Source organism: Micrasema longulum, unplaced genomic scaffold, assembly GCF_059751315.1.
Source record: "Micrasema longulum isolate JH-2025_06_02 unplaced genomic scaffold, ASM5975131v1 h1tg000958l, whole genome shotgun sequence".
Lineage (NCBI taxonomy): Eukaryota > Metazoa > Arthropoda > Insecta > Trichoptera > Brachycentridae > Micrasema > Micrasema longulum.
In genome coordinates, this window is record NW_028278149.1 from 432,028 (window position 1) to 458,782 (window position 26,755).

Below are 26,755 nucleotides of genomic sequence, written 5' to 3' on the forward strand. Positions count from 1 at the left end.
TAAACCAATAACAGATTTCAAGAAAGTATACAAAGTTTGCAAAGAAAATATATGACATTATTATTATTATGGATAACTTATACAGCGCCATTTTCGTAATAAAATACCTCAAGGGCGCTTTACATGGTGATACTATTGTTAAATTAATTTAATTGAAGCTTTTAAATTTGTAATTTAATTAAAACAATTTATTTTGTTGTCACGTGCTACGGATTTATTCAAATGATTTAGAGAACAAGTGGGTTTTAAGTTTTTTCCGAAATATCACTTCACTTTCACAGCCTCGCACCTCTGCTGGGAGAGCATTCCATGCCATAGGGCCTGCGACCGCAAATGCGCGTTTACTAAATTTAGTGCGCTGTTTGCGTAGAGGTATAATAACTTTTCCTCTCGCCGTAGACGTAGCTGATCTAAGCGTGAGACGCCTGTCAGCTAGTTCATCTGGAATGCATAGTTCCCTTAGATATTCCGGAGCAGAGTAGAGCGGAGCATATTATATAAATAAATATAAGTTTTTACATATAAAAATGTTATTTTCATACTCGTATATATTTTTCAATACAAAATCAAAGTTTTTTTTTTAAAGAACAGTAAGTTATTGTAAATTTGGTGGGATTAGGACAAGGATGCTCGAAGAGAGGATAAGGAGGGGAACGGAGATGTACACATTTATTATTATAATGTCTACTAAGTTACATAATGCATACATTTAAAAGGTGTTTTCACATCAGAATATTTCATTGTCCCTGGACTGGTACCTGAAGCGTAAGACTGATTATCTTATCTCCATGTAACAACGAACTGATCAAGATACGCTGCGATTGGTTTACCAATGCAGTACCTTATGCACCATTATGTGCAGAAAGGGAACGATGATGATGATGCAAAGGTACTGCAATTATACACCAATTGCAGTATTATTGTGGTTATAAACTTTAAAGTGATTGGTTTGACGTTTCGATTCCTAACTACTACTGCTAGAGCTGGCGCGTTCGCAAAACCTACACAGACGCATTTAAAATCTACCGGATGTTGATTTTAAAAAGGTTATATTAAATTTTAACTAAATTTTCTTTCTTTCAAGAAAAGTCCGTGTTGGATTACAGGGCTGTGTATATGAAAAAAATACAATTAGTTAAGAACATGTAATAAATAAATTTATTTATACACAAGTACATTTTTTATTTACAGTAAAATTTTGTTTTCATCATTTTCGACCAACTAAATTATAAAAAGGCCAGTTTTCTGCCGCCGTATTCGGCATTTTTTTTGGGAGCAACACGTTATTCATAAATTTACGTAATTTCCTTAAATAATGATTTTTTTCTTGCTCTAATCCAAAGGGGATTCTAAAAAAACATAGCACATTTGACTTAAATTGATTATATTTTTTTTACATCATTATTCTTTACAATTAAAATGTGTTTGATAAAAATTATAACTTCAAAATGGTGATTTTGAAGTTACCCCTATTTATACAAACAAACAAACCATCACGCAGTTTCCCCGTGGGAGTAGGCAGAGAAGATATAACGCAATAACACTCTATACATATATATATATTGGAATACAGACCTCGCTTCCTCTACATTCATACATCTTCTGTATCTGATGGACTTGATCGTGCCATGTATTTCTCGGTCTTCCTCGTTTTCGGCATCCTGTGTTAGTAATTACCCCACCAAATTATATATTTTATTTATTTATTTATATACGGAATTTCTGCCAATTACATATATGTGGTATAAAGAGTGCTTAAAAATGAAAATATAAAAAAATCGAGTATGAAATATTAATATAATCGGACTGTACACATTATTAATTACTTGAAATACATATATATTTTAAAGAAATTATACAATAATAAAATACATTAATCAATCAAATTATAACTATTCCAACCCAATCTTCTGAAGATGATTTGCTCTTTTTGATAAAAATATGTTGGTCACTTTATTTTTCAAGTTAGGCAGAGATAAACTAAATATATCAAAATATGATATGTAATAATATTAAGTTTTAATATTTTCAAAGATTTAAATAAAATTATGATACCGTATGTGTGCGGCTACTTTTAAAACTCCTCAACGCGCATGCGCATATGTGCAAATATTTAAGCGCGAAGTGCAAAACGCTAACAAATCATGTTTGTTTTTATTCGTGAGACATTTTGTACTAATAGTTTTGCATCTTATTGTCAATAATGATTGTGAATTTGAATAATTTTAGTAAGTTTTTCAGAATAAATATAGGTACGAGCTGTCATTTGGAATTGGAATTTGAAGGACGTTGTTAGGTATGAAAATAAGTAAAAGGCGTGAAATGGTGACTTAATCATTTTTATTTATTCATATATTGTTAGTCACGCCTTCGTAATATTGCGGAAGATTATACCTACTCAAAATTTACATAATATTAAGGAATATTTGACATGAGATAAAGGAAAAATACTGAGAAAAGGAGACGTAGGTATTATACATGGAATTGAGAATAATCCAGAAACCGCATACGCGCATCAAACAGAAGGCGACTAAACAAATCATAAACGATTAGTTTTACGTTGTGACCCATTAGTTTCTTTGTAGACGTCGCTCAGTACACAACTCTCGATTTGAATTCAACTATGCCGTGTTGTGTCGTTTTAAAGTGTAGAAATGCTGCTGGGATTAAAAAGAAACAGAATGGGATCACATTTCATGTGTAAGTAGCAAATGCATGTGTAAGTATTAAATGCATGACTTAAAAATTCAACTATTTTTCCATCTGTCAGATTGTTAAAAAAAGCAAAATGGACATTTTGTTAGTGTTGCTAGGGTGGTATTTTTTTAACCCTATTTTGCTCATCTAATGAGAGAACTAATGAAAATTGTACCTCGGATTAAACAACGCCGTGGTGGACATTTGACCGATATTATCTTTAAAACATCAAATATTATTTAACATGATATAAAAATATCCGTTTTATGTCAAATAAAAATTGTTTTATATTTTAAGTTCAAAGTTCATTAATTCAATTACTCTTTTTTAAATTACCCTTTGCTTATCTACTCTGTTGTGTCAATCAATATTTCCGCGTGCACAGTAAAAAAAAATTAGAGAAATTAACAGATTGCTTATTTTTTTACCTTACATTTGTGTTACGATTATATTTTTTCCCATCTGCCAACATTATGCGGTGACTTCGAGAATGCGCGCGGCAAAAGTGGGGCAAAGTGGAGGGATTTTTGGACACAGTCCGATGTATTCAAATATGATTTTACGCTCCTTCTGGACTATTCTTAATTATTTGTTCAGAGACATCTTTATTCTCGAAACTCAGAATTTCCTGCTTTGAGCCCTAGTGAGGTGCCACGATTCGCGTCCGTAGAGGAGAATATGTGTCATGTAGGCGTTAAATAGGCGGCATTTTGCGTCCTTTGTGGCGCACAGGTAGAGGAATTTGTGTTAGACAACTTGGAAATCTAAGAAATGAAAGAAGCAATTCATAATAAGAAAAATATAACAAATAACCAAATAAACTGTATTTATTTAGTTCACTCCTGTCTAGTTTAGAACGTATCCATCTCACATTACCATCCTTTCAAGACAAAAATCCTTGATTTATTAGTTCCATTGGCAGCATACGGATAAAATAAAATAGGATAGAATTCATTAGTTAGATATACCTTGAGAAAGAAGCTTGTTAATCTTTGAAACCGGTCGGTGGAAACAATTGAGACATAGGTGGTTAAAAACAAAGTGGTTAAAAACCAAAAAGTTAGTGCTTTAAATAAAAAAATTATATTGGAAAAGTCTATTTTCGAAATGAGGAAGTTTGCTGGTTTTAAAAAAAATACTATTTGTTAATATACTACATAAAATTAAGAATGGCCCGGAAGGAGCGTATATAGTATCATATTTGGATACATCAGACTGTGTCCGAAATTCCCCCCATTTGCCCCACTTTTGCTCCGCGCATGCGTGAAGTCACCGCGTAATGTTGCCAGATCGCGAAAAATATAATCATAACACAAATGTAAGATAATATATATAAAAAAACCTATTTCTTAATTTCTCTAAAATTTTATTGTACACGCGGAAATATTGATTGACACAACATAGTAGATGAGTAAAGGGCCATTTAATAAGAGATTTAATTTAATTAATGAACTTTGAACTTAAAAATGAAACAAATTTTATTTGACATAAAACGGATATTTATATGTCAAGTTAAATAATATTTGACGTTTTGAAAATAATGCAGGTCAAATGTCCACCACGGCGTTGTTTAATCTGAGAGGTCCAAATTTCGTTAGTTCTCTTATTAAAAGAGCAAAGTACCGTAAAAAATTTGACTACCCTGGCAAAACTAACAAAATGTCCATTTTGTTTTTTTTGACAATCTGACAGATGACATAATAGTTCAAATTTTAAGTAATGCATTTGCTACTTACACGTGGAATGTGATCCGATCCTGTTTCTTTAAGATTCCAGCAGTACTTCTGCACTTTAAAACGACACAACACGGCATAGTTGAATTTAAATCGGGTGTAGCGACGTCTACAAAGAAAATAATGGGTCAAAACGTAAAACAACTCCTTTAAGAGTAGTTTAGTCGCCTTCTGTTTGATGCGCGTATGCGGTTTCTAGACTATTATTTATTCTTTGGCCCCCATAATTTAATGCCATAATTTATTATGCTCTTTATGTATTTCATTTCTCGTAGAGCTGAAGTTCCTCAATGGAAGTCGAAAGTTATCTATTTAATAATTGGCACATCTAGCGGACAGCTCATTAAAATGATTGACTACTGTTCAATAGAGGTTTATAGTATTGATAGAGATTATTTTTATCTCAAATAATGATATCTCGTCAATATATCTCGTTGCAAACAGTTTGTAAATGCCGCCATTAAACATCTGACGTTTTCTATGAGAATTGTCGATAAAAACGCTCGCTTTGTTAGCATCTAAATATATCTCTTTGATAAGGGTTAGTGTTGTCCCCATTTGATAATCGGTTATGATTATTCATATTTAAATTTGTTGCAACAGAAAGGGAAAACATATTTGAGAAGGGAATATGGAAGTCTGGGCATTTACAGGGCTTATGACCTGTCATTGGCTGGTTAAAGTGGTCACTTTACACACTATTTAACATTCATAATGCTGCCTATGTTTGAACATCCACATTTCCTCAACTCTTCCATCTCGCTGCCCCAGTTCTTGTATGTTCAACTGACCATTTTTTGAAAATTGAGTTATTTTTTTTATTTTATTAACATGCACGACAAATCTGCCTTTTACAAACATTTATAATACTAACATATTTGGCTCAACATATATATATATATACATATATATATATATATATATATATATATATATACAGGTTTTTTAAACATAAATTTCCTTATACCCAAGATTTATTTAAAAAAATTAAACCTAAAAATTATGCAGCATATTCAGTAGAAAGTTTAAATAATAAAACAATCTAAAGTAATACAACAAGAAAATTCTAAGTACTGTTTCAAATAGCTGGGCAAAATGAACAAAAAACTGTATATATTATGAAACTGTATATATTACGGCCTCCGTGGTGTAGTGGTAAAGACGCTTGACTCACGCACGGAAGGTTCCGGGTTCGATTCCCGGTGAGAACACAAAAATTAAAAAATGTGATTTTTCTCAAGCCTGGTTGTTCTGTAATGTAATTCACCACTATAATTGGGCCTCCTGGCCTGTTGTGGTGCAAAAAAATAAATTAAATGAAATGAAATAAATAAATGAAATGCATGAATAAATAAATATAATTACCATTCACCATCTTTGGAAAAGTTCAAAAGGTTTGTTCTATAGGGACAATATCCTACACTAAATATACCAGATACGTAGAAATAACTATGAGTGAGAATGCCAATATGTTCAATTTCTTATAACGCGTTCATGTAGCTAAAGAATTATTATTTTTTCCGTTAGTGAATAGTATTTTCAGAATTTTTTAAATGCTAATCTCCACTTACTGATTTTATTTATTTTACTTTAAAAACAAATAAAATGTCTTTTGTAAAATTTGTAAAATGGTCTTTTGAACATACAAAAACTATGGCAACGATCTGTTGAGTTTTGTGAAGAAAAAGAGCTGAAACCTTTATCATATGGGTGAGATTCATCCGGCTAAACCAATTCACCTACTAGGCAATGCCTGAAAACATGCCTAGACTTCCATATTCCCTTCTCAAAAATGTTTTCCCTCTCTGTTGCAACAAACTTAAAATACGGGCAGAATGGTGAATGTTACACAGTGTGTAAAGTGGCCACTTAAACCAGCCATTGACAGGTCATAAGCCATGTAGATGCCTAGACTTCTATATTACCTTCTCTTAAATGTTCTTCATTTCTGTTGTAATATGTTAATATAAACAGCTCCCTAGGGAGTTAAATCCAGTCCTTGTCTACAAAAAATTGGACAAACTCAAAATATTGTTTATAAGAAATATAATTATTCGGTTATCGAAATAATCGAATATTCTAGTCTTCTAATCCAACACTATCTGTCAGACGTCAAAGGAGTAAAATAGGTTATGTTTTATTTTTAAGTATGCTTGGATTGCTTGGAAAGATCTTAAGTAAAATTTCTCACTCGTTTTTGTCGGTCCATTTTCTTATCTTACCGAAGTGAGTTTGTCGTCACTGCAAAGCAAATATTTGTGCTTAATATCGTTTCTGTAACAACTCAGAAGTGTCATCAGGTGACCGCGTATAGGAAATTTACAACAATTTATAACTATAACCTAATATCGCATTCGAAGTTTTGTTATTCAATTAAAACATCTGTGAATGTAAAATCAAATTGACTTATGAAGAGGTTAAGCTCCGCGATTCGTCGGCTATACAGCGGTAAGAACCAGATATTCATAAATCATATATTTTAAGTTCTTAAACAGCTGTCGATACCTACACGAGTGTCCAGTTCTATATTTAAATAATAAATTTTCTTTTGACAGATAAATGATCTTCAGTTGTTTTTTAAAAAAGTGATAAAAAATGTCTTTATTAGACATTGCTGAGGTATAATTAAATAGATATTATATTTTATTGAACGATAGTTTGAAATAATGTTATGAAAAATGAGCGTTGTCACATTTGCCGTGCAAAACGCGTAGTAGAGTAAAAGAGACTAACGCCTATGCCAGTTTACTGTCAATTCGCTGCTTCGCATTTACTGACTACAAGTTAAGTTCTGGAACTTAAGTTAAACGGAACACAAGATAGGTGCTTAGTGCTGCATCTAGTGTGACAGGTGACATAGCGGGCTTATTCCAACCTTATACCACGTTGGAGGTTTATGAGTACGAATTTTTACTGTACCATCGTTATTATACCACTATGCCTCGGCGTAATTTTACACCAGGTTTTTAAGTAAGGCTATGCAATTAAAATTGGTATTTTAACTAAATTTCTTGCAACAGAGAGGGAAAACATTTATGAGAAGGGAGTATGAAATTGGCAAGAAATTCTGTAATCTTTTAAGGGAGTGCAAACTGCTATAAAGTTTACGACTAACTTCGTTAACCTGATCGTGACACCCTAAATGCTTATGATTGATAATACCTAAGTTTTTGACTGAAGTCATGAATGGAATTTCTGTACCATCTATTTTGAAAAGAGGAAGTGTGGAAAAATTCACTTTTGAATACATTTGTTTTCTACCAACAAGTACAATTTGGGTTTTTGTTGGATTTACGAGAAGTCCATTATGTTTATTTTATTTTATTTATTTGGATAACCAACAGCTATAATTATCTCATATTTATATAACAAAACAAATAACAAATAAGCCAATTACAGGTTTTCACAAGTAGCATCACAGTAAGTTAAAAAAGATTCTCGAACATAAAATGAATAGTAATTAAATGTAAATTTTAAAGAAAAGAAAAAAATACTACGAGTTATTTCGAAAGCAAACGCCGCACGTTATTAAGATTATTTTCAAATAAATCTACGTTAAATGATTTATTTATTACATTAAAATTATTGAAAGTTCGCCATAAATATGAATTTTGCCTATAATTAGATGAAACAAGAGGTATGTGAAGAAGGGGTTATTTCTTAAAACTTTGGAAGGAACATTGATAGAAAGTTTGCAAAGTAGTTCAGGACAGTCAATTGAACCAGAGGCAATTTTAAGTAAATAAATGTTACCCATATAAACAGTATGGAGAAGGTCCAACACAAGTTTTAAAGATAAAGAAGAGCTTAACTATAAATGTTTAATGAAGCAGTCAAAATTAATATGTATTAGTGATAGAAGGAACATTTCAGATTTAGTGCTACTTTTCAAGTTATTTAATAATGTTCTTGACAGTCCCAAACTTTTGAATTGTGTGAATTTTATGTGAGACGAGACAAAATACTTCTCTTGCTGTTGATTTGCATAGTCAAACTATGCTAAATACTCACCTATTCCACGGCTCCGCATGTTAGCGAACAAACATGGAAACTTAGATTTATTTCATTTAAATTTATTTCAACAGAGAGGGAAAAAGTTTTCGAGAAGGGAATATGGAAGTCTAGGCATTTACAGGGCTTATGACCTGTCATTGGCTGGTTTAAGTGGCCACTTTACACACTGTGTAACATTCACCATTCTGCCCATGTTTGAACATCCACATTTCATCAACTCTTCCATCTGTTGACTTTAGTGAAGTGAAAGAGCTGAAACCTTTATCACGTGGGTGAGATTCATCCGGCTGAACCAAATCACCTACTAGGCAACGCCTGGAAACAATGTAGGTGTTGCCTAGTAGGTGATTTGGTTCAGCCGGATGAATCTCACCCACGTGATAAAGGTTTCAGCTCTTTCACTTCACTAAAGTCAACAGATGGAAGAGTTGAGGAAATGTGGATGTTCAAACATGGGCAGAATGGTGAATGTTACACAGTGTGCAAAGTGGCCACTTAAACCAGCCAATGACAGGTCATAAGCCCTGTAAATGCCTAGACTTCCATATTCCCTTCTCGAAAACTTTTTCCCTCTCTGTTGAAATAAATTTAAATATGAACAACTCCCTAGGGAGGAAATCCAGCCAGTCTGCAAGCATTTGGACATAATCAAACATTGTTATTTCATTTATCTTAATACAAATTAAAATCATTACTTTTTAATCACTTCTTTTCTAAATTATAAAAATGCACTAAGTGTTATACTTGTTGGACTGTTTATGCCATGATACATCCCCTCTGTTACTTCAATACTTTTTACATTTAAACTCTTTATTTCTTGTTAATTTGCTGCATTTTCCTTTATTATTTATTAATTTTCTGCTGGTTTTATTTTATGTATCTATATTTTCTGCACTTGTGTACAGGTGTCTTGTTTCATTATAATTGTTTTTCAATATTATTTTATACTTTGTCAAAGGCGTAAGCCGTCAAAATAAATATATTAGTATTGATAGCTCCCAAGGGGGTTGAATTCAGTTCTTGTCTACAAAAAATTGGTCAAACTCAAATTATTTCATGTATTTTATGCAAATTATTTAAATAACGCCTTTGACAAAAATTATAATATAAACATATTACAACAGAGATGAAGAACATTTAAGAAAAGGTAATATAGAAGTCTAGGCATCTACAGGGCTGATGATCTGTCAATGGCTGGTTTAAGTGGCCACTTAACACACTGTGTAACATTCACCATTCTGCCTAACTTCACAAACATCAACAGATGAAAGAATTGAAGGAATATAGATGAATCGAATCGAAGCTAAACTGGCAGTGCACAACGGAGTTTTAGTCCCAACACTTATGTATGGAAGTGAAACATGGAACTGGCAGAGGAAGGATGAAAGCCGAGTGAACGCGGTTGAAATGCGATCTCTTAGACGAATGGGTGGGAAATCAATGTATGACAGGGTTGCGAATGATGAAATCAGGCGAGAGTGTAAATCTGAGACAAGTATAATTAATAAGATTAAGAAAGGGTCTCTGAGATGGTTCGGTCACGTAGAACAAATGGACGACGAAAGAACGGTAAAGCAAGCATATATGGCGAAAATGAACGGTGACGTGAGACGAGGACGACCGAGGAAGACGTGGCACGATCAGATTAACCAAAATCTTAAGTCTGGTCATGTCAAAAGCAGACAGAACCGAAGGGCATGTATGACATGATGTATGAATGTGGAGGAAGCTAGGAATGTATGCCAGGATAGACGTGTGTGGCGGTCCATTCTCTCTGCCTATCTGCGGGAAAATGGCGTGATGGTAGTAGTAGTAGTAGAGCGGGCTGTCCAGATGTTTATAGAAATTTATGTAAACGTAATATTTTTTATTTTTAGTTTTTTTTAATACTGTGCTTGCTTTTACTTGGCCTCATAGAGTTAGGGATACGTTATTATATATTTTTAATAATAAATATCTTTATATTCATAAATAGATAATATTAAATCTAATAAAAAAATTGTTGAAAATATGTACATCCAATTGTCTAAACATTTATTAACGGCATATTTCGGTATGTAATTGATCGCTTTTATGACCTATGTCAATTTGTGCGTACTTTAATATCAAAGAATTGTCTTTATCAGTTATTTACATTAAATATTATCTTTCAAAAGTTTCATGACGCCCAGAAAATATTTTTTATTTACAGTTTGTTAAACGCCATAAGTAAAACACCACAATAATAAAAATATACATCAATAAATAAATATCACTTTATATTTTGATGACTTGAATTTTGTTAGTTACGCTCATTAATGTGGCCAGATCGCGAAAAATATAATCATAACACAAATGTAAAATAATTTTATTTATAAAAAAAAAAAATATATATTTCTCTAAAATTGTATTGTGCTTGCGGAAACATTGATCGACACAGCAGAGTAAATAAGTAAAAAGTCATTTAATAAGAGCAATCGAATTAACGAACATTGAACTAAAAAAAAAACACTAAATTTGTTTTACATAAAAGGAATATTTTTATGTTATGTTTAATAATATTTGATGTTTTATTTATTTGTCTTAAAGATAATTTCGGTCAAATGTCCACCACGGTGTTGTTTGTCCAATTTTGGCGCACTGAAATCTACTTTGGCAAACAAATATTTATCGCAGCAGTTCACAATGGAGTTCTAGTGCCAACTCTAATGTATGGGAGCGAAGTATGGCATTGGATAAATAATTATGAAAGTAGGTTAAATGCAGTCGAAATGCGATCCCTCAGGCGAATGTGTGGTAAAACGATGTATGACACGTGCACAAATGTCGAGATCCGCGAACTGTGTACGGCCGAGACTTGCATTATCGACAGAATCAAGAAAGGGGTGCTGCGTCGGGTTGGATATGTAGAGCGAATGGACAGCGAAAGAACGGCTAAAAGGATTTACGATGCGAATGTTGATGGATGCAGAAAACGAGGAAGACCGAGAAAGACATGGCACGATCGAGTCCATCAAATACTTGAAGATGGACGACATGTGAAGAGTAGGAATAATCGGCGTGCGTGCATGAGAAGATGTGTGAATGTAGAGGAAGTGAGGTACCCCTACGGAGAAACGGCGTGATGGTTTGTTTGTAAATCTACTACTACTACTACCATCACGCCATTTCTCCGTAGGGGTGAGCAGAGAGAATGGACCGCCACACACGTCTATCCTGGCATACACTCCTAGCCTCTTCCACATTCGTACATCTTGTCATACATGCCCTTCGGTTCTGTCTGCTTTTGACATGACCAGACTTAAGATTTTGGTTTATCTGATCATGCCACGTCTTCCTTGGTCGTGTAAATCCATTTTATATATTTTTATCGGTATTTGTAGTACGTGATATTTCCCTATTGCGAAGCTCTTTTTATCCTAGTCATACCGGGTATAGTTATTCCTCGGTGTTAGCTTGGTATAAGGTGGTAATCTAATAAGTAAGGTCCTATGATTATCTCATTTTCATTTCTCTCTTTTTCACTTGAGTTTGTGGCGTCAGTCAACTTGCAATGAAATTTGTGGTTTGTATTTTAGATGGCGGACCCCTGAGCAGACAAAATGTCCTGGAGAGCAAGAAAGAATTGCAGTTTGAAAGATGCCTCATAGTCTCCAAAGTTACTAGATATGAATTCGAACAGTGAGTTGTATTTTTTATTTAATTGATTTATTATAACACTTTACATGCATTAACATTTTAGGTATTGTAGGTCACAGAGGTCGAATAAGTTGGCGTTTTAGGTGGTAGAGGTCAAATAAGTTGGCATTGTAGGTCGCAGAGGTCAAAAGAGTTGGCATTATAGGTCGCATGATGTAATATAATAGGTCGCAGGATAGGCAAACTAAAGGTGATTAATAATTTATTAACATATTACAACAGAAACGAAGAACATTTCAGAGAAGGTAATATAGAAGTCAAGGCATCTACAGGGCTTATGACCTCTCATTGGCTGGTTTCAGTGGCCACTTTACACACTGTGTAACATTCACCATTATGCCCATTCATATTCCTTCAGTTCTTTCATCTGTTGATGTTTGTGAAGTTAAAGAGCTGAAACCTTTATTTATGCGGGTGAGATTCATCTAATTGAATTATTTCACGTACATACTAGGCAACGCCTGAAAATCTTTTTTTTAAATTTCCACCTGGTTCCCGAAGAACTATAAAAATCAAAAATAGGTGTCGAAAATGCTCATTTTCGTCTACTTTGAACATTGTTTTTCTGTCACTGTCACGCAGACGCCTCCCCGATACATTCAAATACAAACTTTTTTTTATGTACGAAAAAAACACTTCCTTGCATTTTTTTTAGTAAATGCATTCTACGAGAATGCAACACTGGTAGGTCGATTAATGGAACATTTAAGCTCCTAACTTTTTTCTACTCATCGAATTGAAGATTTCAAGAGCTGTAAATATGCCCAGGCCAAATCTTGTCATTTCCCAAAAAACAACACGTAAATCGGTCCAGTAGTTATTTATCGAGTTATTTAGTGTATCGAGGACACACATACGAATATTGCCTTTCACAATTGAACAATTTTTACCGCGTGTAAGAAAACATTTTTTGTATCCAATTTCCGTAGGCACTGAACCTCCTCATTGTATTGACATTGTTATAATATATTTATTAATACATTTTGGAGAAACTCGGCCGTACAATCAAATGCTCTAGTTTTTACCGCGTGTAAGAAAACCTTTTATCCCACAGACCTTTCGCATTGATTCAAAGTATTTTATTATTATAAATACTAAACACATCAAAATATTTTTGAAAACAATCTTAGGAGATTCGTGACGTCAAAAAAATATGTAAACAAATTACATTCCTTCTCTATATGACGTAATTATAAATAGCTTAGTATTTTTCCATTCATACAACAGCACGCATGATAATATTTATAATCAAAGGGCAAATGATAAGAAAGAAAATTCTGGCCCAAACAGGAATTAAATCTGTAAAGCTAGTTATAATTTAAGCAATTAACATATTATTTATTTATTTGACACTTAATATACATATACAATATATATACATATAAGGGCGGGCATATTGCCTTTAGGCAATTTCTTCCTACCTACCCAAACCGTTCAGTTTGAGAAAATTATAAATACATGGACATATTGAATCTTACAATTTTATACAAAAATTAAAAACAAAGATTAATTAAAGAATTAAAAATTTACACCATACAATGAATAGAGGAGATGGGATGGGAAGGAAAGAAGAAGGATGAAGGAACAATTTAAATATTTAGATAGTGACATTTTAATTTTGACTTAAATGTAAATAAAGAAGGGGCTCTAACATTAGTGGGTAGATTATTCCACAATCGAGCGGCTACTACTGCGAAAGAGGAGGCAAGAAAATTAGAGCGATGACAGGGTATTAAAAGGGTTCTCTCGTCACTAAAACGAAGAGATAGTCCGTGTCGTGAACGAGGCTGGATGAGCTCTCAGATAAACAGGCGAAGTGGGATTATTTAAAATATTGCGAAGAAGTGATAGAATGTGAATGTTTCTATTCTATTACAACACAGATGGAGAACATTTTAATAGGCTAGGCATTTACAGGGCTTATGTCTGTCGTTTCTGTCACGGCAGGCGCAGTCGGTTACTCGGCCAATTAGAAACAACCTTAAATATAACTTCTCTTCAAGACCGTCGATAAATAAATCCGACCTTCTAGTCCTGTTTAAAATTCTCAACTCACTCTTTGATGCGCCTGAACCACTGAGCTCAATAAAATTAAATATCCCAACTGGAAACCTCAGACAAAACTTACTCTTTCATACCGATAACCATACAATGTAAGCATCCACCCCTTTCCCGAAACTGTTCATAAAGACTTGAGTCTTTCTTCAGTTTCGCATAACAATATCAATTTTTTTTTTTAAACTAATTAAGCGAAAATTTAATATTTCTTCACAATCAAACCGCGAAAATAACAAAACAAATAAACTTTAAAAACTTTCATTGTACCCCTCACTGCAGTTTTGTCAGTTTGTGATCAATCAAATACACATGGTCAGCACAATCACCCTTTTCTAATTTCCCAGTACGACAGTGGAGGAATACAGTGTTAGTTCCAAATTGAGACCGCGGCCGCACGCTCCAGATCCCGCATCGGAAAGGAAGAAGAACGTAGTAATACAAACCAATCGATCAAACGACACGAAACCCAAATACATATAGGAAACATTAGAATAATTTGCCCTATACAACATGCACTCAATCAACAGAAGAAAAACAATACGTATCTATAACAAATCACAGTGGAACATCAAATCATCAAGACACTACCGGCAAAATCCTAACACAGATCCTAACATGATCCCTATCGAACTCTGGCGAAATTACTTTTCGTCATAGTACTGAATTCCTCGCAAAAACCATTTTCATAGAACTAACTAAGGTTTTCATTCCCCTATGCCCAGAATTCTCAGGTCTGCCGGTGTATAAATTTGTCCTTAAAAATGCCCATTGGGCGTATATATAAATAAATAACGCAAGGGGAAACCCCTGCGTGGATGTGCCAGTAACTAGTAACCGAGCAACGGTTCTCGATAGAGTACTTAGATAGAGTACTAGAGTACAACCGCTGGCGCTGTTGCGAGGCGAGCGCACACAACTTCACTCTGCAAGGCTGCTGCCACCCAGCCATTATATCTGCAACTCAAATCGCACAGTAAATGAGTCAACATTAAATTTTGGTCAAGTCTAAATAGAGGCTTATCATACGTACCATTCTTTACTTCGCTTCCATACTTAAGCTTTTCTATATTCTGTGTTCAAAGCCATATTCTTCACCCGCCCGAATGATTTTTTCAGGAACCGCCATCGCGGCGCCAGTCCCAATCAGCTCGAGGGGCTGATCAGGAGTCGGGGCTCCGACTACGAGGCGCTGCTCCACTACCACCGTCTGCAGAAAGACTTCGAGGGCCAGGTGTGCGACGCCCTCGCGGACCTCGGAAGTACTGTCCAAGTCGTCAACAGGTAATCGCAATTTAACTCCCCCTAATTTACATGGTTTTATTTGTTTATTTCAGCTTTAAATAAATTAAACGAAATTAAATATTGATAGGGACAAAGCTCGAGTCCATCAGTGGATTGCTAAAATGACTAGACAAGCTGAAGAATATTTTTTTTATTTATTTATTCATATTTTTCGCTTACAAACTATAATTAATAAAAAAAATAATGTGACCTCACTGGGGTTTCCCGTGCCGAGGACACTTAACAATTTAGTTTTTTTTAATTACATTTGAGAATAAACAAAGAAGACTCACTTAAAAAACAAACATAATTAACAAATATTCAGACAGTTTTAAAAACAAGGTATTTATGTACATCTATATTATTTATATTACAAAACACACAATGAAAACAACAAAAACCTAACATAAGCCATACAGTTGTGGAGCAGTCGATTCAGCATTGGTATGGGCGAATGAGACAATCCATTTTACTTCTACCTAGCTCCACTATCCATTTTTTTATAGCCTTTTTAAACATTTTCTCATTACTAATTGCTTTAATAGATAGTGGAAGTAGGTTATAGATTTTAATTGAATAATACTCAAAATCCCTTTGTCCGAAAGTGGTATTAGTTTGTATTTGTTTAAGTCGTTTATGTGTTGAGGATCTAGTGATTATATTATTTGTATGTGATGTATTGTGGGGGTTATGTCTTTCATTTGAGTAAGAGTAGTGTTTGAATCTATAAGTGAGTATTGTTTTAGCGTATAATTGTTTTGGTGTCATAAGTTGTGATTTATGGAATATTTCTTCAGTAGATGTCTGTATCGGGACTCTGAGTATTATTTTAATGATGGACTTGTGTGCAACCAATACACTATTTAAAACTGTGTCACTCGCACCACCCCAACCGATTATACCGTACTCCAAAATTGATTGGCACAATGCAAAATAAATCTTTAAAAGTTCCTGTACATTAATTATATTTCGAATTGTTTTGAATATATATGTCAATGTTTCATATATAAGAATATAATTTTAGTTTCTTGAAAATCCTGTCTCGTTTTATTGATGTAGGTATGTTTTAATTTTTTTGATTTTTTTGTTTTTTTTTTAATTTTTACACAACAATTGATGTGAAAGTATGTACAATTAAGTATAAAATAAATAATACACTGACACTCCGCAACGTGCCTGTGGGCCAGTGGAGTGGCTACATCCAAAAATAAAAATAAAATTATATTGAATGTACCTATTGTATAAACATTTTCATTTGTAAACTGTGTATTTGTATTTTATATTGGATTAAATAAAAAAATAAACATACGAAAGGTACATGGCCAAACCGGGCTTGTAGGATAAAGGTTGTTGTCGGGGGTTGGAGCTCCTACCTGAGTTGGAGAATGACAGAAAACTCGAGGGTGATGTTTAATGTGAATTTATTACACGGTGAATAAATATACGGAACTGATGCACGAGCGCAGCGGCGATGATGAGTTGAAGTGCTGCGACTGAGTTGGCTGAGTTTGGGCTGACTGGGCGTCACCACGCCCTGTGCCTCTTTATAGGCCACGTTCCTTTGTTCTTCATGTCTCCATGGCGTGAATGTACTGCTGGACATTGCTGCTATGTAGACATACGTTTTATGTGCAATAAATTATGAATTATGTCGCGCGAGTGTTACGGCTATGAGGAGTTGAACTGGCTGCACTTGAACTGCATGCTAGAGCTGAGTGGTTGCATAGGGCTGACCCATCCGGCTGGCTGGGCTGACTGACTGACTGGGCGTTACCACGCCCTGTGGTCTCTTTATAGGCCACGTTCCTTTGTTCTTCATGTCTCCATGGTAGGAACGATGTTAATACACCGCAGGACGTCGCTATGGGCAATACTGTTAGACCTGCATAATATGTTGTATTGTATTCAATATAAAATGATGACTCGCTTCATCGGTCATCGCACTATATTTTAGATGAAATGATTTAGCTTGTGTGTAACTTTAGTGCCAAAACCGCTGTTGTTCTGTACAATGGATGTTGATAATATTTCAGATTAGCGTACAGTCCGTCTCTCATCAACTGGTGTGATGTGGTCATACCCTGTGGAGGGGACGGCACCTTTCTGCTAGCAGCCTCCAGGATAAGAGACTCCAAGTAAGACTCATTTATTTATTTACTTATAAGTAGTTTATAACACATTTATTGAGACATATGTCCCAACTCCACGGGACTAAAAGTCCTGTGTTGAGTTTGGACGAGTATTATTATTATTATTATGGATAACTTATACAGCGCCATTTTCGTAATATAATACCTCAAGGGCGCTTTACTCTATATTTGAATTTCAAGTCACGAAACAATTGTCACGAAGTTTTTATTTTTATATGTTTAAATTTGTAAAAATAAAATAAAGTATTTTTGTACATACACAAATCTGGATTTCTCCCGAGGGGGAGTAGGTATATATATTTTTTTATCAATATTCCTACAGAGATGAGGTAGAATTTTTTTCAAATTCAGGATTATCGATATTCGAGCGTTTACAGGGCTTATGACCTCATCTCTGTAGGAATATTGATAAAAAAAATATATATATACCTACTCCCCCTCGGGAGAAATCCAGATTTGTGTATGTACAAAAATACACATACCAAAAAATAATGTTGTGTAATAAGATCTGGTCAAAATATAAGTATAAATAAATTGCAGAATCATCTGCAGGCGATTACTAGTACTTAATTTAACTCGGAAGAGTCTTAAATACATAAAATAAAGTAATATGCTAATTAAAAATACTTAACTTCAATATCAATACATAGATGGTGCTCCAACACGCTAGTGAATGCTTTCTCATTTAATAAGATATATACAAGAATCAAAATGGTACCTGTGTCGATATTCGCTAATAAGCGGAATGGGGAATGTTGTAAAAAACGTAAAGTGGCCACTCAACCCAGCCAATGACAGGTCATAAGCCCTGTAAACGCTCGAATATCGATAATCCTGAATTTGAAAAAAATTCTACCTCATCTCTGTAGGAATATTGATAAAAAAATATATAAAATAAAGTGTTCAGTAGACTCAAATCAGTGTTTGATTTCTAATTATAAGTTTAAATATTCTCATACCTAAACACCTTTGTTTGTATCGCAGAAAACCCGTGGTCGGGTTCAACAGTGATCCGAGTCGTAGCGAGGGGCGACTCTGCCTGCCCAAGTGGTGCTCCAGGGACATTAGGGGCGCTCTGGCGGAAATACGACAGGTGAGTCCTCGTCCGTGCCGGGGCCGATGAAGACCGAGCGAAACGATGAACAACTTGAGAAAGATGATAGACCTCAGAGTAATGATGCGCCAAGCTATAGAGGAGCCCAAACGTAGGAAAACCATTCTATGACCATTGGGTATTAAGTTAGCTGCAGTTCGCAGCAAAACAATGGGCCCTACTCAGGTCGAGAATTGCCAAATGGATATTAATTTGCATTGTAAATACTCTTAAATATGTATCTGTGTATTTATTATTGCAGGGTTATCCCAATTTATTTGTCTGTAATTCGCCTATATTTATTTTATAAAGCTGAAAATACACGTGTGTGTTTATTTTTTTATTTATTTATTCATCTTATTCACAATATATTTATGTTACATTTATTGAGACATAAATCCCAACTCCGCGGAACCAAAGTCCTGTGTTGAGTTTGTTTGTTTGTCCGTCACATCTCCGAAACGGCGAGTCGTAGCGGCCTGAAATTTTGACACCTCATTTTAGATGCGATTTCAAGGTTAATGTTGCTATTTTTTAGTAAAATTTGAATCCACCTCTACTCGATAAAGAGCCAAACTTTATATGGATGCCTAGTGCGGCTAGAAGGGCTATTTTTCTTTAATAGGATACCGTTATATATTATATAGGACATGTGGCGTTCGCAGTTCGCTTCATAATTTAAAAAGGAATCGGCCATTGCTCAGTATTGACTTTTAAATCATAATGGAAATATCTGCTAAATGCCATTTTGGTATTTTTTAATAAACTTTTGAACAAGTATTTTATCAAAATAGTGTAGAATAAAGCTACATATATTGCGTGGTTAGTAATATATTTTTTAATTGATTTTCATAGAACCACAGAAAAAATAGCTATTTTTAATTATATTACTTACGTATTTATATGTAGGTAAAAATGAATAAACATTTTTTGTAGATTACCTATAAAATAAATCACCGCTCGCCACTGCTTCATCCATAACATTGTGGAAAAATTGTATTAAAAAACCCTTTTCTGGTATAACGAGTAATGCTTCTAACAAACAACTTGAGTCTCCTCACATCTTTCTCGTAACTACCGAGTTGACTGTATTTTGTAATTATGAAATTGATCGTTCACTCGCAGGGGAGATTTCGCTGGCTCCATCGCAGCCGCATAAGGACAACTCTGGCCAGCGATGAGAGACTGCGCGCCAATGTCGCCGGCGCCCCCCTGGACCTCCACAAACCCATCCTGCCGAGGTAAGACACATCTCTGTTGCGGCGTCCATTATACGGCATGACACTGGTCCGCCTCATAAACTGACTTTTTATGTCTACCGGTTTCGAGACATACCCTACTCTTCATCAGGACACTCACTACACCAACAGGCAAATACTAAAATACACTTTAATCTTTACCATCACCGTATTATATTTAGTATTTACGAAAAAAAACATAAATTACATGCAGAGTTAAAGCGGATGCAAACACCACCATGTCCGAACATGCGCTAAAATTAGGTTAGTGATATTCAGCACTATGTTGCAGAATGTGTGGTGGTGGGGATTAGGAAGGTGAGGGGCTAAGTGGTTGACGTTACACAATTGGATTACACGGCTGGAACTTAACTCTGACTTATCAAGCAGTTCAGAATAAGCGTCGGGATACACGCAAATACTAAAGCACACTTTAATCTTTACCATAACCGTAGTATTTACGGAAAAATTCATAAATAACATGCAGAGTTGAAGGGGATGCAAACACCACCATGGCTGAACAAGCACTAAAATGAGGTTAATGATATTCAGCAATATGTTGCAAAATGTGTGGTGGTGGGTACTAGGAAGGTGAGGGGCTAAGTGGTTGAACGTTACACGATTGGATTACACGGCTGGAGCTTATCTCAGACTTATCAAGCAGTTCAGAATAAGCATCAAGGTACACGCAAATACTAAAGTACACTTTAATCTTTACCATCATTGTAGTATTTACAAAAAATACATAAATTACATGCAGAGTTGAAGGGGATAAAAACACCACCATGTCCGAACATGCACTAAAATTAGGTTAATGATATTCAGCAATATGTTGCAGAATGTGTGGTTGTGGGTACTAGAAAGGTGAGGGGCTAAGTGGTTGAATTTTGCACTATTGAATTACACGGCTGGAGCTTAACTCCAATTTATCAAGCAGTTCAGAATTAGCATGGGGTAGCAGACATCTGCATAGTCAAGTAGTGGGAAAAGTAAGCTCTGGACTAATGTTTGCTTAACATTGATTGGCAAGAAATTCTGCAATCTGTACCCCATGGTACACATATCTTTGCACTGGATGTCACAAAAATCGTCTCTAAACAAAGCTTTTTTAAAATGTGAAATAGATGCAAATCAATGTTTAACTTGTTGGTCCCAGGTACAATGTGGTGGAGACTCCCGACTCGGAGAACATCGCCACCACCTCGTACGGGTTGGAGCTGGACAAGGAGACGTGGAGCATGGGGCGTGAAGACGGAGAGAATCTGGACAGGAGCAATACTCCGGGGATATTCAAGAGGGTCTTGCCTTACCTCGCCCTCAACGAGGTGAGCCGGGGGATTACCCGTTGTGTTGTGGCGTGACCTGTTTTCCCATCTCGCACGACCTCACCTCGCCTCTACTGGCATTGTCTTGTCATCTCGGGACTGGCATCCCAGCCACTGGCGGCTCCTGCTCAAAAACTTTGGGAGTAGATTTCTTTACGTTTTATCAATTTTCATATTATGTTTAAAAATACTACTACAGTATGAAAAGTCTGACATGGTAAACAAGCAATAATAATATGACCAAAATGTTTTGAGCATGTCCAAATGTTTGTAGACAGGCTGGATTTCCTCCCTAGTGATATACATTTGTTGCAACAGGGAGGGAAAACAATTTTGAGAAGGGAATATGGATGTCTAGATATTTACAGGGCTTATGATAATTCTGCCTATGTTTAGACACCCACATTTCCTCAACCCTTTCATCAGTTAATGTAAATTAATCAATAAATTATTTCAGCTCTTTAACTTCACAAACATCAACAGATGAAGGAATTGAAGGAATAAAGATGTTCAAATATGGGCAGATTGGTGAATGTTACACAGTGTGTATAGTGGCCACTCAAACCAGCCAATGACAGGTCATAAGCCCTGTAGATGCCCAGACTTCTATATTACCTTCTCTTAAATGTTCTTCATCTCTGTTGTAATATGTTAATACATTATTAATCACCTTTAGTTTGCCTATCCTGCGACCTATTATATTACATCATGCGACCTATAATGCCAACTTATTTGACCTCTACGACCTATAACGCCAACTTATTCGACCTCTGTGACCTACAACGCCAACTCATTTGACCTCTTCTTCCAGGTATTTATCGGGGAGAACGTGGCGGCCCGCGTGAGCCACCTGCAGGTGAAGATGCACGGAGACAGCCGTCCCACTCGGACCAAATCTTCAGGTCTGTGCGTGTCTACCGGTACGGGATCCACCTCTTGGCATTTAAGGTGAAATTCTCAGTTCATTTAACAACAAAACACCTAACAGACGGCGCATTATCCGGTAAGTCGTATTACTCACTATGGTGGCTTGAAAATAAAGTCTTATTTATCGACATTTCGTCGTGTTGTTGTCGTTTGGCTGGCAATATCAATATTTTTAATTTCTCACTAAGATTACACAATTCCATTTCAACAAAATATCATCATCATCAGAGATATTTCTTAAAATATATAAATAGACCTATGTAAGACCTTTATTGGAGTGTGGATATCGAGTATGGGGTCCCTACTTTACTAAAGACATCAAGCTGTTGGAAAAAGTCTAAAGATGTGCCACGAAAATCCCCAAATCACTCGAAAGGATGCCTCGCCACGGTAGATTAAAAGCACCAGGACTTACATCATTGGAAGAACGACGGAAGAGAGCGGACTCTTTAGAAACTTATAAGAAACTCAATGATTACCATGGCTGCCCCCTGCCTGAGATGTATCAATTAAATCCTAACCCAAATTTACGGGGCCATAACTGGAAGATATCGTCCCCAATTCCACCTCAATCTCAAGATAAACTTCCTTCCCAGCACGGTGGTTTCAGACTGGAATGAATTACCAAGTCTAGTTGTCCATTTCAATTTGGCCAACCAGTTCAAATTTGGATGCTTCTTCGAAGGAAGAAGAACTTGGGACAAAAAGCAGTACACGAGATATAGGCGCGTCAGTAAAGGCTGCCTGCCTATAACAAATAATAATAAACAATATTTTGAGTTTGTCCAAATTTTTGTAGACTTGGACTGGATTCAACTCCCTGGGGAGCTGTTTATATTAACATATTACAACAGAGTGGTTTAAGTGGCTGGTTTAAGTGGTTTAAGTTTAAATAAATAAAGGTTTCAGCTCTTCAACTTCACAAACATCAACAGATAAAAGAATTGAAGGAATATAGATGTTCAAATATGAGCAGAATAGTTAATGTTACACAGTGTGTAAAGTGGCCACTTAAACCAGCCATTGACAGGTCATAAGCCCTGTAGATGCCTAGACTTCTATATTACCTTCTCTTAAATGTTCTTCATCTCTGTTGGCGGCCTCCGTGGTGTAGTGGTCAAGACGCTTGACTCACGCACGGAAGGTTCTGGGTTCGATTCCCGGTGAGAACACAAAAATTTAAAAAAATGTGATTTTTCTCAAGCCTGGGTGCTCTGTGATGTAATTCACCACTGTAATTAGGCCTCCTGGCCTGTTGTGGTGCAAAAGAAAAAATGTAAAAAAAAAAAAAAAAAAAATATGTTAATATAATAATAATTATAATTCCCTTTCCATAGCTGTGTAAGGGGCACTGCATTGGTACACCAATCGCAGCGTACCTTTATCATTTTTGTTACATAAAGGTAAGATGATCATTCTTACGCTTCAGGTGCCACAGGCGATTAGTGCGTACTTTATGCATCGTTGATTTTTCCAAGTAAAGTTGTAACGACGGATGTCTGTTTGCAGTATAAATCGCCTTCGCAGCCAATCTGTGGAGGAGCTCCTGCGGCTGTGGACGGAGCAGAACGGCGGGAACCCCCCTGACAAGGAACGTGCGCAGGAATTGGCCCAGCTCTACAACAACCAGCTCGTGTTCCCCCCGGGTGAGCTCCACTGACCGCGGTTTTTTGATAATTTATTCATTTAAACAAATCATCACCCCGTTTCTCCGTAGGGGTAGGCAGATAGGATAGAATGCCACATCACCATCGACCTCGCTTCCTCTACATTCATACATCTTCTCATCCACGCATGCCAATTACTCCTACTTTCGACATGTCCATCTTCAAGTATTTGACGGACTCGATCGTGCCATGTCTTTCTCGGTCTTCCTCGTTTTCTGCATCCATGAACATTCACATCGTAGATCCTTTTAGTTGTTCTTTTACTGTCCATTTGCTCTACATGTCCAAACCAACGCAGTACGATTTTATTTTCTTCATCTCTGTTGTAATATGTTCATGTTAACAGCTCCCCAGGGAGTTGAATCCCGTCCTTGTCTACAAAAATTTGGACAAACTCAAAATATTGTTGATAAATCCACCTGGTCCATGAAGAAGTACAGAAATTGAAAAAATAACATTTTCAGGCGTTGCCTAGTATGTAGGTTAAATAATTCAATTAGATGAATCTCACCCGCATAAATAAAGGTTTCAGCTCTTTAACTTTGCAAATATCAACAGATGAAAGAATTGAAGAAACATAGATGTTTAAATATGGGCAGAATGGTGAATGTTACACAGTGTGTAAAGTGGTCACTTAAACCAGCCAATGACAGGTCATAAGCCCTGTAGATGCCTAGACTTCTATGTTACCTTCTCTTAAATGTTCTTCATCTCTGTTGTGATATGTTAATGTAAACAGCTCCCCAGGGAGTTGAATCCAGTCCTTGTCTACAAAAATTTGGACAAACTCAGAATGTTGTTCTTGATTCTGTCGATAATGCACGTCTCAGCCTTACGTAGTTCGCAGATCTTGACATTTGTACACCCATCATACATCGTTTTACCACAGATTCGCCCGAGGGATCGCATTTCGACAGCATTCATCTCTCAGGCGAATGTGTTGTAAAACTATGTATGATAGATGCACAAATATTGAGATCTGTACATAATGTAAGACTGAGAGTAGCATTATGGACAAAATCTAGAATCAAGAAAGGAGCTCTGCGCTAGTTTGGACATGTAGAACGAATGGACAGCGAAAAAACGGCTATAATATTTACAATGCGAATGTTGATGGATGCAGAAATAGAGGAAGACCAAGAAAGACACGGCATGACCAAATCCAACAAATACTCGAAGATGGACACGTCAAAAGTCGGAATAATAGGCGCGCGTGCATGAGAAAATGTATGCAAAGATAGGGTGTTGTGGCGTTCTATCCTCTCTGCCTACTCTTACGGGGAAACGGCGTGGTAAATTAGTATTGTTGTTGAGAAATCTTGCCTACTTTTTGAATAATAACCCGTTTAATGAAGAACGATGAAAGGGGAAAATAAGAGTAATTAATTTGTCGCTTCGCATCAACTCACAATGGTTTTCATTTTTGTCACACTTTAATTTACTGTCGACGATTGTTGCAGACGACCCTCGGATCGTGTACAGCGTGAGGGAGCTGATATCCGCTGACGTGTGGCCTTCCCCCAAGGGGCTCCAGTCGCGCGGGTTCACTACGGCGGTGCACGTCAAGAGCCGCTGTGTCGACGCCGGTAACCCTTTCCTACATCTTATTTTATAAAAAATTAGCCTGTATCGATTGCCGGTCCTCCTACTATCGTTATGCAAAAAAATTACCATCTCCTACTTTGACACAGTTAATATACACAGAGTTTCTGGACCAGACCGCGAAACTTCAGAGGAACATTCCTAAATTTTTTCAAGAAACTTTTTGTTATTGACTAGAATCTCTGCGGATTTGTCAGGGTGCCCAAGTTTGCAGGCTCTTTTGTGTCCGTCAATCTTTTTCTTTGCTGTGCGCCCTGTTTGTCTTATGTACACTTTATCACATCCTCGGCAATTTAGTTTATAAACAGCTTCCGTTTCCAGGGGATTCTTATCTTCTTACAAAAGCAATAGAAATGTGCCTACTGCCGACTGCGACCCGGTACAAATTACTAGAACTTAAACACATACTATTTTCTACAAAACGCACAGTTCATCCTGAAGACGGCTCCTGCAATGGTAGCTGAAACGCCGGAACAAATCCAACACATATAGCTTTTTCATATGCAAAGGTTCATGCAAAATGTTGAACACACGTTCATATGAGATGTTTACCATTTCAAAAATCTCACGCAACTTCACTCGGCGATCATTCATAACTATATGGAGGATTTTCTTGACATTTTCTTTAGTAACCACCTCTTTTGGCCTTCCTGTTGATGGTATTGTTGCAGTGCTCGTTCGGCCGCGTTTAAATTCAGCAATCCAATATTTGACCATGTAATCTGACGGAGCAGACTCACCGTAATGTTTATCGAGCTTTTCTTTTGTCTCATTCGCCGTTTTCCCTTCCAAATAATAGTGTTTAACCACTGCACGAAATTCGCTTTTTTCCATTTTTCAAGAAACACAAAAGTTGTTTACTTCAAACGACTACAACGAATAAACTAATCGATGAATTTGGGTGACATTTTAACAGCTGCCGTTTGACAGATCGCAATTTGGAAAAAATAAATCTTTTTTTGTGTTTGCGCTGCCATCTAGCGCTAGGTTGCTTCATTATCAATCCGCCCTCGTGTTTATGTATAATACGCTTTGCAGGTTTAGTCATAGACGGCGGAGTATCGTTTCCCTTCAACGACGGAACCGAAGCCACCCTGGAAATACACCCTGAAGATTCTCTGAGAACTGTCGCCTTGGAGAAGATACAATAGGATTATTTTTAATAGAATTATATTATAAATATATTGGATAATCAAGTGTCAAGGTCGCTGTACAATAAGTAAATATCCCCGCACGTCTTGCAGCTACAGAGAGCATGGACGATTGGGATTCTAGTTCCTCCCTTTCAATTA

The 26,755-nt window shown here is 36.0% G+C and overlaps 1 protein-coding gene across 1 annotated transcript; it reads left to right on the top strand.

Annotated features, from left to right (window-relative positions):
* Window positions 1-6,555: 6,555 nt before the first annotated feature.
* Window positions 6,556-26,755, top strand: Nadk2 (NAD kinase 2, mitochondrial). The gene is made up of 11 exons (XM_088232234.1): window positions 6,556-6,878; window positions 12,002-12,104; window positions 15,297-15,461; window positions 17,495-17,596; window positions 18,596-18,704; window positions 19,830-19,945; window positions 21,099-21,267; window positions 22,079-22,215; window positions 23,704-23,840; window positions 25,322-25,447; window positions 26,502-26,755. The coding sequence occupies exons 1-11, from the start codon at window positions 6,839-6,841 to the stop codon at window positions 26,612-26,614; spliced, it is 1,317 nt and encodes a 438-aa protein (XP_088088360.1). The 5' UTR covers window positions 6,556-6,838; the 3' UTR covers window positions 26,615-26,755.